This window comes from Branchiostoma floridae, chromosome 8, assembly GCF_000003815.2.
Source record: "Branchiostoma floridae strain S238N-H82 chromosome 8, Bfl_VNyyK, whole genome shotgun sequence".
Classification (NCBI taxonomy): Eukaryota; Metazoa; Chordata; class Leptocardii; order Amphioxiformes; family Branchiostomatidae; genus Branchiostoma; species Branchiostoma floridae.
Genome location: NC_049986.1, coordinates 25,231,461 through 25,244,049, shown reverse-complemented (window position 1 = coordinate 25,244,049; position 12,589 = coordinate 25,231,461). Strand labels below are relative to the sequence as shown.

General features: G+C 45.5%; 1 protein-coding gene across 1 annotated transcript; it reads right to left on the bottom strand.

The window, feature by feature from the left end:
- Positions 1–711: 711 nt before the first annotated feature.
- On the bottom strand, positions 712–8,563 carry LOC118421716 (prostaglandin G/H synthase 2-like). The gene is made up of 9 exons (XM_035829198.1): positions 8,353–8,563; positions 7,858–7,908; positions 6,409–6,522; positions 5,393–5,536; positions 4,697–5,019; positions 4,050–4,380; positions 3,123–3,409; positions 2,567–2,711; positions 712–2,257 (listed from the first exon to the last, which is right to left on the bottom strand). Exons 1-9 carry the CDS (start codon positions 8,357–8,359, stop codon positions 1,527–1,529), a joined length of 2,133 nt encoding a protein of 710 aa, XP_035685091.1. The 5' UTR covers positions 8,360–8,563; the 3' UTR covers positions 712–1,526.
- Positions 8,564–12,589: the final 4,026 nt, after the last annotated feature.

Here is a 12,589-nt window from a genome sequence, read left to right as displayed (position 1 = left end):
TATTTCAACGTGTCGGAGGCTCCTTTCCGATACCTGTGGACAAACACGAACTCCAAGAACGTCAACAGACTAACGTGACTAGATCGTGACTGTAAGGTTAAAACAACTGTACCATCCCTGCTAAGGCTTTGATACAAACTAAATATATAAATATATATATACTTAAACTAGTTTTACTGGGCTTAAGTTCGAAAATGTTTCAATCTTTTGTGTGCCTTTCTAATCTAAGAGTTTGTGGAATATGTTAAGCAGAAACGATAATGTAACTTTTGTATCTTTAGATATCTATGCTGGCGGCTAGCAGAATATCTATACATGTGATTTAGACGGTATAGAGAATACAGACTTGTTTTCAATGAAGTTTGTTTCTTGTGTCTTTACTGATCAAACAGGAAGTCCGCAGGTGTGGAAGCACTTTTTTACCGTGTGGTTTTCTGGGGGAAAGGGATTCCCCGTGACCATATATGGACAAAACGGTGACTTTTCTAATGTTTGCTTTATGATTTAATTTTTTTCATAGATCCAAATGTCAAACTATGAATTTACCCTTATTTGCCACCAAACATAGTATTGGCCATAGTTATTACGTCATGGGATAAACATTATGACGTCACCTGTAGCTGGAGCTATGAAGGTAAAGCAACATAAAGATTTCGTACGAAAAACGAAGAGAACACTGAAAAGTTGAGCAAAGAACTTTATTTTCCTTTTCACTCATATTACATTTCATCTATCATCTGGTAACTCTGTAGACTCGTTAAATAAATATGGCATATTTCATATTAATATCTCATCTCTTAAAGCTTTCATAACAATATGTACACTCCTTTGAATATAAAGTATGTACAACACTGGAAACGTCTTGTAAGAATTAGTGTCTTTTTTCTCCGCCTTGAAGACAGAACAGTCGCGCTGTTAAACAGCAGGCCAGGCAAGGTAAATTATAGGGATAACATCAACTGTAGGGTCTGAATTTCGTGCAAAACCTTCCCACTAAAATATACATTCTTAGTAACGGTTTATCACTTTGTTGTGTTTTTAGAAAGTGCTAGAACACAATCACAGTACTTCTTGATTTAAAGCTAACCGTCTTCAAAGGTCTTGAGTTTGTGGGAAAGTAAAAACACAAAACATGTGCTGATGTTGTCCCTACAACCCAGCTTGTGCGGTCACCTACTCATAAGGTCTCTTACTATCTGTTCTAAAACTCCGGCCTGAGACCAGAATCTTCCGTTTCTGTCTATCCTAATTTCTGCACAGTTCCGTCTGACTACACATCGTTTGTATAACTGGTCAATATTAGGACATCAAGCCCTCAAGAAATAAATAGATTTTATGCACAATTGTAACACACATGATTATGGCTATTCAATAATTTAGGAACAATAAATATCGTACTTTTCATCTCTTAACAATGACCACAAAAACTGCACATTTCCGATGGTCTCTAAAGCCTGAGAATCCAGATAGAAAATTCATTGGTGCGGGAATAATTAAGATGATTTCTGCCTAAGCGAAAGTCGTGGTCATAACTCTATTCTGTCGCATTGTTTACAACTCGTCCTGTTGACGTAAGTCCTGGGCGCCGCCCCGTTTTTTGGAAACGCCGTCGGTAAACCGTTTTTTGGCGCAGGCTCGTTTTTTGGAACGTCGTTTTTTGACGCCCGTCCGTTTTTTGGAGAGCCATTCTGGAATTCTTTCTTCTGCGCAACACCGTTTTTTGGTAGCTTCTCGTTTTTTGCTACCGGTTTCTCGTTGGCGGTCACTTTGCTGGATGTCTCCGGGTCTTGGGAACCGTCTTGAGACGTTTTTTCCTCCTTGTGCAGGTGTTTGTCTTGGCTTGACAGGACGCCGTTCACAGGTACCAAGTCGGCGTCGTTCTGAGACGCCCCCTTGCCTTGAGACGAGGCGTCCTGCTCCTCGGGCAGTCCCGTCGGCTGCACGTCTTCCGGCACGGCGAAGGAGACGAGTCCGCACGGCCCGGCCGTGTTCCGGCAGAACAGGTCCTTCAGCGTGGCCGTCTTCACCATGCGGAAGCCGGCCTCCCCGCCGAACGTGCTCGGCTTCCACCACTGCGGGCTGCACAGCGGGTTGGACAGCAGGCCCTTCACGGAGAACGGGCCGCCCATCTCGATGATGGTCTCGCTGGTGACGCTGCCGGGAGCCGGCTGCTCCACCATCAGCCCCACGTACAGCTCCACTGCGTCAACGTCGCCGTACGCTTCCTCCAGCTGATCTGCCATCTCTGCGTCACCACCTGTGGACAGGTAACGTACAGGTAAGTACAGGTAACACTAGGTAAGGCTAACATATTGAGGTATTCGCCAAAAAAGTTACTCAAGCAACGTACTGGATATGATTTTGGAAAACATCACACAAGAGAGAGAATCAAATGGAGTCATTTCCGACTCCTAACTCTTTCCGATAGCTTGAACTGTTTGGAACTAGAAATAACTAGAAATATAGACATCATCATATAACGATGATGATGAACCTAATGGAAGATTTGCTTGATTAAGGCCAATGTAAGAAGTTCCGATAAGACCCGCTAGAGAGCGCTACTAACCTGTAAGTTCCAGGAAGGTTTTGTAGGGCGGGATGCCGAACCGTTTCCGGTATTGGTTCAGCCCCTGCATACGTAAGTTCCGCTCGTGCTTGATGGTTTCCACGGCAACCTTCAGATTGACAGGTCCGATGTTCTTTGGTCCGATCTGTGTGGATAGAAGAGAACCATGAATCACAGTGTTCTGGTAGGCCCACTGCAAACATGCTAAGTCAATTTTATGCCAAAAGTACCGACACTTCAAGACATTTTGTGGGTGAACAGTTCGAAGCACAACGAAGATATTTCAGGGAAATTCTTTTCAACTGAAAGGATTGCTATAGGATAGTTCACGGTTTGTGCTGCTCATGCGCAATGTGATACATTGTGGGTGATATTTCAAAGTTGAAGCCCTCGGTTATACGTTAAGTCTTTCCACTTTGACATATCACCATTGATAGATCACAGACCACATGCGCAAGCCAAACTATGGCCTTGCTTATTGTATGATTGCCCGTACCAGTCCTGCTATTTGGTCCGTGTTGAAGAGGTACTCAAACAAACAAACAAACAAACGCACCTGTCCTGCTATCTGCCTGGACATGGCGTCCACGGTAGTCCCGAAGCCGTGCTTGAAGACCAGGTCCGTGTTGAAGAGGTAGTCCTTCATGCCGTAGGTGCTGCCGTTGATGTGGAACTGGTCCGGCATCAGCGGATGCCAGTGGTACAGATGGTTGAACTCCACGAAGATGCGGTTCTGGTACTGGAACTGGTCCGAGAAGAGCAGCTCAGGGTCCCAGAACAGGTCAAAGTTGTAGCCGCTCAGGTGCTGCACGTACTCGTTAATGATGATGTTGATGGTCTCACCTGGGGGAGGTGAGGGGTGAGAGGTTAGGGTCAAGAATCAACAGGAATCTGGTCCAAATCGGCAAACTGATAACACCAGTGCCCCCTGATTAAAATAAATAATAAATGAAAATAAAGAGTCAAAATAACCCAAAACCAGCACTATCAAATCAATAAATCAATCAATGTTTCTGAGCCTGGCTGTCTGAAAGAGCCTTGAATTCATCGGGCTAGTTTAGAGGTGAGTGTTCAGATCATGCCGTAGCCTTACCGGTAAGAATGAGCTTGGCGGTCTGGAAGAGTTAAGCTATTTAAGAGGTAAGATGTTAAGATGATCCCGTAGCCTTACCGGTAAGAATGAGCCTGGCGGTCTGGAAGAGTTAAGCTAGTGTAGATGTAAGATGTTAAGATAATCCTGCAGCCTTACCGGTAAGAATGAGTCTGGCTGTCTGGAAGAGTTAAGCTAGTGTAGAGGTAAGATATTAAGATGATCCCCTAGCCTTACCGGTAAGAATGAGCCTGGCTGTCTAGAAGAGTTAAGCTAGTTTAGATGTAAGATGTTAAGATGATCCCGTAGCCTTACCGGTAAGAATGAGTCTGGCTGTCTGGAAGAGTTAAGCTAGTGTAGAGGTAAGATGTTAAGATGATCCCGTAGCCTTACCGGTAAGAATAAGCCTGGCTGTCTGGAAGAGCCTCTCGTCGTCCCAGTCGGGGTGCAGCTCCTTCATGACGTCACAGACGCGGTTGTGCTCGCGCAGCCACACGGTGGAGTAGACGAACAGGCCCGGCAGCAGCCCGAAGAACTCGTGCCCGATGGCGAACCGCTTCCCCTCGGGCACGTACGGCGGGTAGATCATGTGCACCGGGGCGTCCGCCAGGCTGGGCGGGTACACTTCGCCCTCCACCCGCTGGAACTTCAGCTTGCCGTCGGTGAAGGAGCGGAGCTGGTGCTGCCGCTCCACGGTCTCCCCGTAGATATGGCTCAGGTCAACCTAGGATGGGAGGGGGGCAGGTAGGGTTAGCGTCTCAATATCACAGAACTGTCGGCTGTGACTCATCAAATCAAGAAAGACCTGTTCGGAAAATGTGAAGAAAGTTGAAAACTTTGATTTCCGTCTAGATGGTGCAATGCTTGAATGAAGTAGAAAGAAAGAAATTGGGGAAAGGAAGAAAGAAACAGCCGGAGACAGAGCGATAGAGAGCGAGTGTGGGTGTGTTAGAGAGAAGCAGAGAAGGAGGGAGAAGGAGAGATAGAGAGATAGAGAGAGACATATAAATAAGAGATATTGTACCCTAAGAAGAACCTACCCCATGGTCTCCCCAGGTGCGTCCAGCGCCCTTCTTGAAGTCTGTTTTGAAGAACTGGTGGGTGAAGTGTTGAGCCATGAAGTTGAAGAGCACGTTGGTGCGCCGCTTGTCGGGAATAAACCTCCTCCGCGCCAGGAAAGTCTCGGCGATGTACTGGGGGGAGGGGAGCTCCTTCCGTCCCGCCGTCCCCATGGGGGTGGGGCAGCCCGGGGGGACGGGGGGCAGCGCGCGGGTGTAGTAGGACCGGTCCGCGTACGTGTCCCAGCTCGTGTAGTCGTGTCCGGTGTGGTACATGGGAGGGCTGTCTACGGTGGCGGACCGGACTGGGGGGGAAACAAACAAACAAACGACGTCAGTAAACATGTCAACAAGGTCAGTAAACATGTAAACCAAGTCAGTTGATATGTCAACAATCAAACAAATCAGTAAACTCAATAAGCATGTGAACTAACAAATTGGTAAATCAGCAAACAGGCCAAAGAACAGCAGATATATTAAAGTCAGTAATAATAAACATGTCTGCAAACAGATAAACATCAACACAAATGTAGACTGATTGCATAAGATGCCTGAATTCCTTAAGATCTTGGTAAATTAAGACACTGTACTTAACAGTAGTTTTTAAGAGAATGTTTGTCTAAACCAAGTCACGAAGTTTTATGAGAGTAACAGTTTAGCCGCTAGAGGTCGCCTTACTTTTGTAGACGGCTCTCATGATGAATTTGCTGAGGAAGGGGATCCTGTTGACGATGTTCCACAGCCACTTGTAGTTGGTCAGCAGATGGTGAGTCGTCTTCTTACTGGGCTTCAGGGCGACTTTGATGGAGGTCCAGAACTCCGCTGTAGAAGGAAATAGAAACGTTAGTATTGTACTAATTATTTAGGCCACTAGGGGTCGCTACTGAGCCGCATGGGCTGCAGGGCGACTTTGATGGACGTCCAGAATTCCGCGAGCAAGATGAACCAGAAAGTTTAGTGTTGCACTAAGTATTACTGCCGCTAGATGTCGCGGTTGATCCATGATAGCCCGTCCCGTTCGTGAATACCTTTGTTGTTTTGTGAGATTTTGGTCACAAATTGATTACCCCCAAAATGCGGGAATTCCAAACGTCAACAACCACCAGGTGAGTTTACCTGTCTGTTCACCTGCCGCGGTTCCTGATGCTACAAATAACCAGCGGACCGGAAGTACTGTCCACTACCTTTATTTACACCTGGAGTGAGGTGTTTACCTTTGCGGTCAGGTGGTGCAGGTAACGGTTACGGTAGCGGCTCCGATACCCGCTAAATCCGCCTCATGAAAATTCCTGAGGGTCGGATTGGGATTCTGGAGATACCTTAAACACGACAAGTGGACCGGAAACCCCCCGCACGGGCAAAGTAAACTGTAAATCTCCCTACTAAACTCTGCTGGCTTCTTGAATTTCATATCCCGGGTGCCATCCTAGTTTACTGGGCTCCCATACTCTAGCCTGGGTGCCATCCTAGTTAGTTTTAATACCGGGATTAGAGTGCATTGTAGTTAGTTTGCCAGGCCTCCCATGCAAAACAAGAACCAGAGTATGTGAGTCCTAATTTGGATGGCGCCTAAGATATGAATTTCACCGGTTCGAAGAAAACAGAAATATTTGTGGATTTTCTATTGCTATTGGTGACCCTGTTTCTAATCACACCAAAGTCTCTGCAGTATAAAGAGTTGAGTTGTTACTCACGTATGTCGCAGTTCTGTCCGTAGTAGCCGGTCCGGGTACAGTCGCAACTGTAGCTGTCGCCTTCTCTCATACACACGCCCATGTTCTGGCACGGCATAGAGCAGCACGGGTTTTCTGTCAGGAAAGAAGACAGTTTCAATACTACATACAACAATGCCCTGATCCTAAACTCTAAGCCCCAGCCCGCATCCCTATATCCCTGACGCTAGCCCTTACTCCTACCCTTCTCTCATAAGTCATATACACAATAATCTTCTAACCCTAACTCTCTTATAAACCTTAGCCGTTAGCCCTGATTCGAAGCCTTTTAATACTCCTGTCCTTCTCTCACATACTTGCCCATATTTTCACGTCGTGTGGCGATACAGTTTCAATATTACAATAATTTCCCGATCCTAAACTCTAATCCCCGGCCCCTATCCCTGACCTAACCATAGCCCTCTTATAAAGTCGCCCCATCCCCTAGTCTCCATCCATACACTGGGAGGACATACTGCAGTCCCTGCCCTCAGGCACAACCGGTTCTGGCCCGATAGCACAGAAACAGGGCATCGCACAGCTGTATGTAGTTAAACTCTTATCAAAACTCATCACAGGAATGTGAATAGATGGAGTTTCCAATGTAAAGTATATATCCTGGCAAAAATCCAACACATCCAAATATACCCCCCCCCCCCCAAAAAAAACTTCTCAAAACAACAAATCATCGACGAAAAGCAACTTTAGTTGGTCATATCACAAATATGTGAAACTGTTGAAGAACAACAGTTGAAAAGTTGGAAATAGATGTAAAATGTAAAGTGACGTGTGTTCGGCCTTGTTTAGATGCTAATAATGAGAACCACCCGTGGCCCTGAGGCGACCTTTACGCAATCTGTTCTCTCCAGTCAAGAGGATTTCGTAAAGTTTGTCTCCTGCCGTGACGAAAATAGAAGTGAAGAGCAAACAGGGCTGACATTTCCAACATTTGCCCAACCCTGCTGAATTTTCATGAGTCTCGAACCTTCCTTTCACTGCCCTGTAGTTTTCCGTGTCGCTGTTTGAGGCGCGCAAACACGCTCTCGCATCTGCAAACTTTCCCCGCGCCAGAACCGACACAAACACCACTTGACATTCATGTAGTATTCTTGTAGCAGCCCTCTTCACAGCTGTACGCAGGTTTCATAACAACACTCCCCGCTAATTTTCTCACCAAAAGAGACACCTTCTCCCCCCCCCCGTAAGATTGTATCCGCGCTTGTTGGACGGTGAGATTTAGATTAGATAACTGTTTTACTTTGTCTGCCCTAAACCTCATCTCTACCCACCGCGCCATCTGACATACCATCCGCTACACCACGGTTACCCTGGCAACGCCTGACGTTCTATTACCAAACCTTTCCTTAAATAGCACGGGGACGAAACGTCAAGAAAGTTTTCTTAAATCAAGACAAAAGAGGAGTGTCTTACCTGCAGCAATAAGCACGGGTAGCAGCGTCAAGCAGATGGCGATTATTGCACCTGTGGAGAAAAACACGCACGTGTTAAAAGGTGAATGGCTTCACGGGTTTACCGTACAAAATTTCACAACGCTGCTATTTTTGGGTACACTGGACGGACAAACGGTTTTCAAAAGTTGTCATTGTTTAAACTTATACTTAACAGGAGGGTTGTCTAAACATAGCCCGTGTGAAGTGTCCGGCGGGACGGCAGATAATGGATAACTGCCGGACCCTGAGGCTAGGCGCTTTGTGACGGGCCGCAGGTTTGGGGCGGGAGTCGCGGCGCCATGGAGAAGGTACAGCCGCAAGTATCGCCTGCAGCCGGGGGTTAGGGCTACGGGAAATTACCGCGTAATTACAGCAGACTACACCCCGCAGATTAGCCTCTGAAAACAAGGTTGTGCTTCCCCGCCCCTCTAGAGTCGGGAACGTTCGGAATGAAGGAAACAATCTGAGAACTCACCGTTCATTTTGGAGACGAAAGTTCCGACGGGACGTTTTCACAGAAAACACTGGTCAGAAATGTCGTTACTGTCACAACAAGGAGTGGCGAGAAGGTTCCTGGTCAGAATGTCGTCTGCGAGTGGCGGGAACCGGTCTGAGGTAGCGTCTTCTGTCGTCTGCGTCTGTGTTCTGAGGGACTCGGGCCGCGGCGCGGGTTTTTAAGGCCAAGCGTTGTCAGGGCGTGACGTAGGCGTTGTTTGGCTAAGGACGCTCGCGCCACGCCGCTGACGTCACGGCCCGCAGCCACAGAAGAATGTCGGCTGGTTCCGGCAGCCCGCGTCGGAAGTGCTCGGCACCAATCGGGAGGCGTCGGAAGCGGTCGGGGATTGATGACTGCCCGCTCGGTCGGAGCGGAGGTGTCGGAAAGGAGTTCGCCACGAAACGAGATCACGCCTATAGCTGGGTTTACTAACACAGACATGTCAACAAACGGACTTGGAAATATTCCTGTGTGTTGGAAATGTGCTTTTTATGTTTCGACTGTCGAGTGAAAACTCTGCAACGTAGTCATGACATGGCAATATGTATTATGAATGAGCTTAAATATAAACATTACGCAATCAAACCACACCTTAAACGCACATTTGTTGAGTAAAAGTAGGTTTGACATTTCAATCATGCAAATGTTCTCATATTTACTCAAAATCCGTATCAAAAATTAACATATTTCTATGTCTTTGATTATTGAACTCACTTTAAGCAATAGGAAGGACCCGTGTGTTCCCCATTTTCATATCAACTTGTAAGTTTTAAGGTACATTTCTGCTACTTCAGTTTTTATTTTGGTTGTATGATGTAGTGGCACGGATATTTCAGTGAAAGCGCGCACGTATATGTAGTCACCCACAGCCAAACCCGCCGCCCTGTAATATACACCTGCGTCACATGTCCTATTGTTACACAGAAATGTTGACGTAAAGTTTTCTTTAGTCTACCAGAATTACCGTCGGATATATTTCTAAGCTTAAATCCGACTGATGATAATAACGCACATGACTGTACCAAACACCTACCTAACCCCACCCAACGCGCCTCTTGTACCATAGCAACTATTTATTCCATGTTTTGTACATATGTTCTACATGTATATGTACCTACCTGTAGGTAGGTAGCTTTATACATAGTATTTAGTAGGTATATTCAGTATTGTAGAATGAAACTAGGTTTTTCGATAAGTGTCAACGAGCACGTCGGTACCATACTCTCACCTTAACCCACCCACGTGCCAATTGTTATAACATAACTGTTTTCCCATCTTTCACATATAAAGGTTGTCTTTACGGCATGATGTATCTAGGGTTTAGATCAGTGATGACGCAAACGTATGTGCCATACACTCACTCAACCCCTCCCCTCCTGCCTATCGTTATGAAATAACTTTTTTCCGTTGTCCTTTGTATATCAGGTTATGTTTACACCTGTTTGATGTAACTAGGGTTTCGATCCATGATAACGATCACATAATTATAACCCTGCCTTTTGTCATAACTGAATAACATTTTTTTTTCGTTTTCCTCTATATGAAAGGTAATGCTTACGTCTGTTTGATGTCATGATATATGTTTAGATCAGTGATAACGCGCACGCCCGCACCACTCTCTCCCCTAACACCCCCCCCCCCAACCGACCCCGCCCGTCATGAGAGATTAGTGACCCTTTGTCCCCCTAACCCTTAGAGGTCATCGACCTGTAGCCCGCATGACTCCAGGATCAGAATTTGTAGGAACTGCGTCAGGTGCTATCTAAGGCCTACGTCACATTTTCATGCTAGAACTTTCTACAAATTGCGTAGGTGAAAACACAGTTTTATCTTTTTTTTCCGTTTTGGGTGGGTATCCTTTTTAACGGGATTGTTCAAAGGGCTTCAAGGCAATGAACTAAGAAGTTGGAAATGATTATACAAGGAGATAGCGGTGGGCATTTGTGTTGAAGGCTGGTAGGTTTTAGACAGGAGGGAAACAGTTGTAGCTGAGAGAGTTCCATAGTTTGGTACTCCGAGAAAGAAACTGTTGCTGTAGAAGGACTTTGAGATGCGTAATTGAACAGTGTTGCGATGTGAGTTTAAGGAAAACCTAGTGTGAGCCGGTGCGTCGGGTGTTGGGAACTGTTGGTCGCCGGTCGTCTGTTTCATCACATCGGGTACAGGTCTGTTCCTGGTCCTGGCGAAACACACGGTCAAGTTTTCGAGGACACTTAAAGTCTTTATTCGCAGCTATGAAGTCTTGAGTGTTTCTTACGACGAATGTCGCTCTCATTTTTACATCACTAAATGGAGAAATACAGGATTACATAGCATATTGTTGGCGCCGACACTCTGAGCTGTAACACTTTGCTACATTCAGTAACAAGCTGAGATGTTACAATTTCATCAGGATTAACTTTTAGGAATAGGAAAATGACTTTACAAATCCACATGAATCACCATACAAGAACATGAGTTAATCACAAGAAACCCTCACTCCACAGATGCGTGCAGCTGGTCGTTTCTTCTGGCGTTTTTCTGCTACATTTTGCATTTCCATATTCGGTGCCGACAAGGTGCAGTGGTTTTAGTTCAGAAGTCTGACACATATCAAGCGTATTTATAACGACACAGTTGGGAAATTAGAACACAGAAATATTTCCCCATATTCATCACATGGAGTAGCCTCCGCGGGCTTTCCTAAGGGCGTGCGGAGAGTAGAAGTCGGCAAGAAGGAAAAGGGTAGCCTGGATACCAGACCCCAGCCCGATCTCAAGAATATCTATCGTATGGGGTGAGATTTCTCGTTGGAAGAGTTTAGCTTCGGTGGCCAACCTTCCCTAAAAAATTCTTCTCTCTCCCAACTTAGATCTACCGGCGCACTGACTTTCCTGGTCACTATAGCTATGCCTCCCTTTTGCCGAATTCTACAATCTATACCCCCCTAGGAAGGCCTTGTGGAGGCTAGCTACTACACAGGATCCCACCGGAGCACCACCGCCCGTCCCTGTCGCCCATTGTTCCCCTATTGTGTACCCTGAAGTGTGTTTTTTTTGTCCTGCGCTGTTTGTGAACTATTTTCATCCCGCTATTTTCTCTCGCACTGACGCACAGAACCGCCGTATGAAATATTCATCAGGAATTCTGCATGGGGAAAACCGCCAGGAATGTGCTGGATGGCGTAAGGACACGTGTAAACATCACATGTCGTTAGATTTCCGTTAATGTGGAACTTATATCTGTGTTTCACCAGCTGGGATGTAAAATCTTTGAAATCGTAACACACTATTTATGCAGACTTTTTGTCAAGTCTGAATTGCGTTGGCAAACTCTTCCAGGGAGAATTGCACTAAAAGTGTAGCAATTTAAAAAGAAACCATAGTTCGAAATCTCGCTCACAAATAAACATAGTCAAATGTCAATATCCATAGTCATTCACAAATAGTAATTTGTACAAGTAGATCGAAAATTAACGATATCACAGAGATCACAAGATGCCATAACAAGTTTATTGCAAATCCTTGCCTAGGGATAATGATTGTGGGTTACATTAATGGAACGGACGAATGGTGTAAAACACAAAATACAGCATATTTATAGGAAAGTAGAATTTTAAGATCTATTTTCTATTTCCATTCTGTATACAACTTTTGGCTGACCTTACAAAAATCGCTGATATTTGTTGCCTCTGTTTCTATATTTCCTACAAGGCGTGCCTTCTAGCTTCTACATAAGAGCTAAATAGGGCATAATTCGGCTGCTAAATGTCCATGCGAGCAGGTTGATACTCATGATCCTCCCATCCGTCCGGTGTGTCCGAGGGGACGGGTCTGTACTGAGGTATGTCTGCCTTTTGTTCTCGTAATGCGGACTTTATCTTGTAGTACCGACTGTTGCGTACAAAGCGTGGATGTAGGGTAGGTGATACTCCATCTCACTAGGGCTGAAACCTCGTTGCGACCTAAGATTTGACGTGTCGCTCAGCAAGTTCATACAAGGAAAACCAATCGTTTTGCGCTGCGTGTTTTGTGATCCTTTTTTTCGTTGTACCATTTTGCATTGTATTCTTATTAGGAAGCTAATTTCTTTTTCTTTGATTTCTGCCTAACTCTAGTCATCAACTTGCAACATATAGTAAAAGTAAAACAAACATTACAACACAGTGACACAATTCTATAGAATACAGTACATCACTACATACAGTTGAGAGTCTTGGGTCAACACCACTACACAC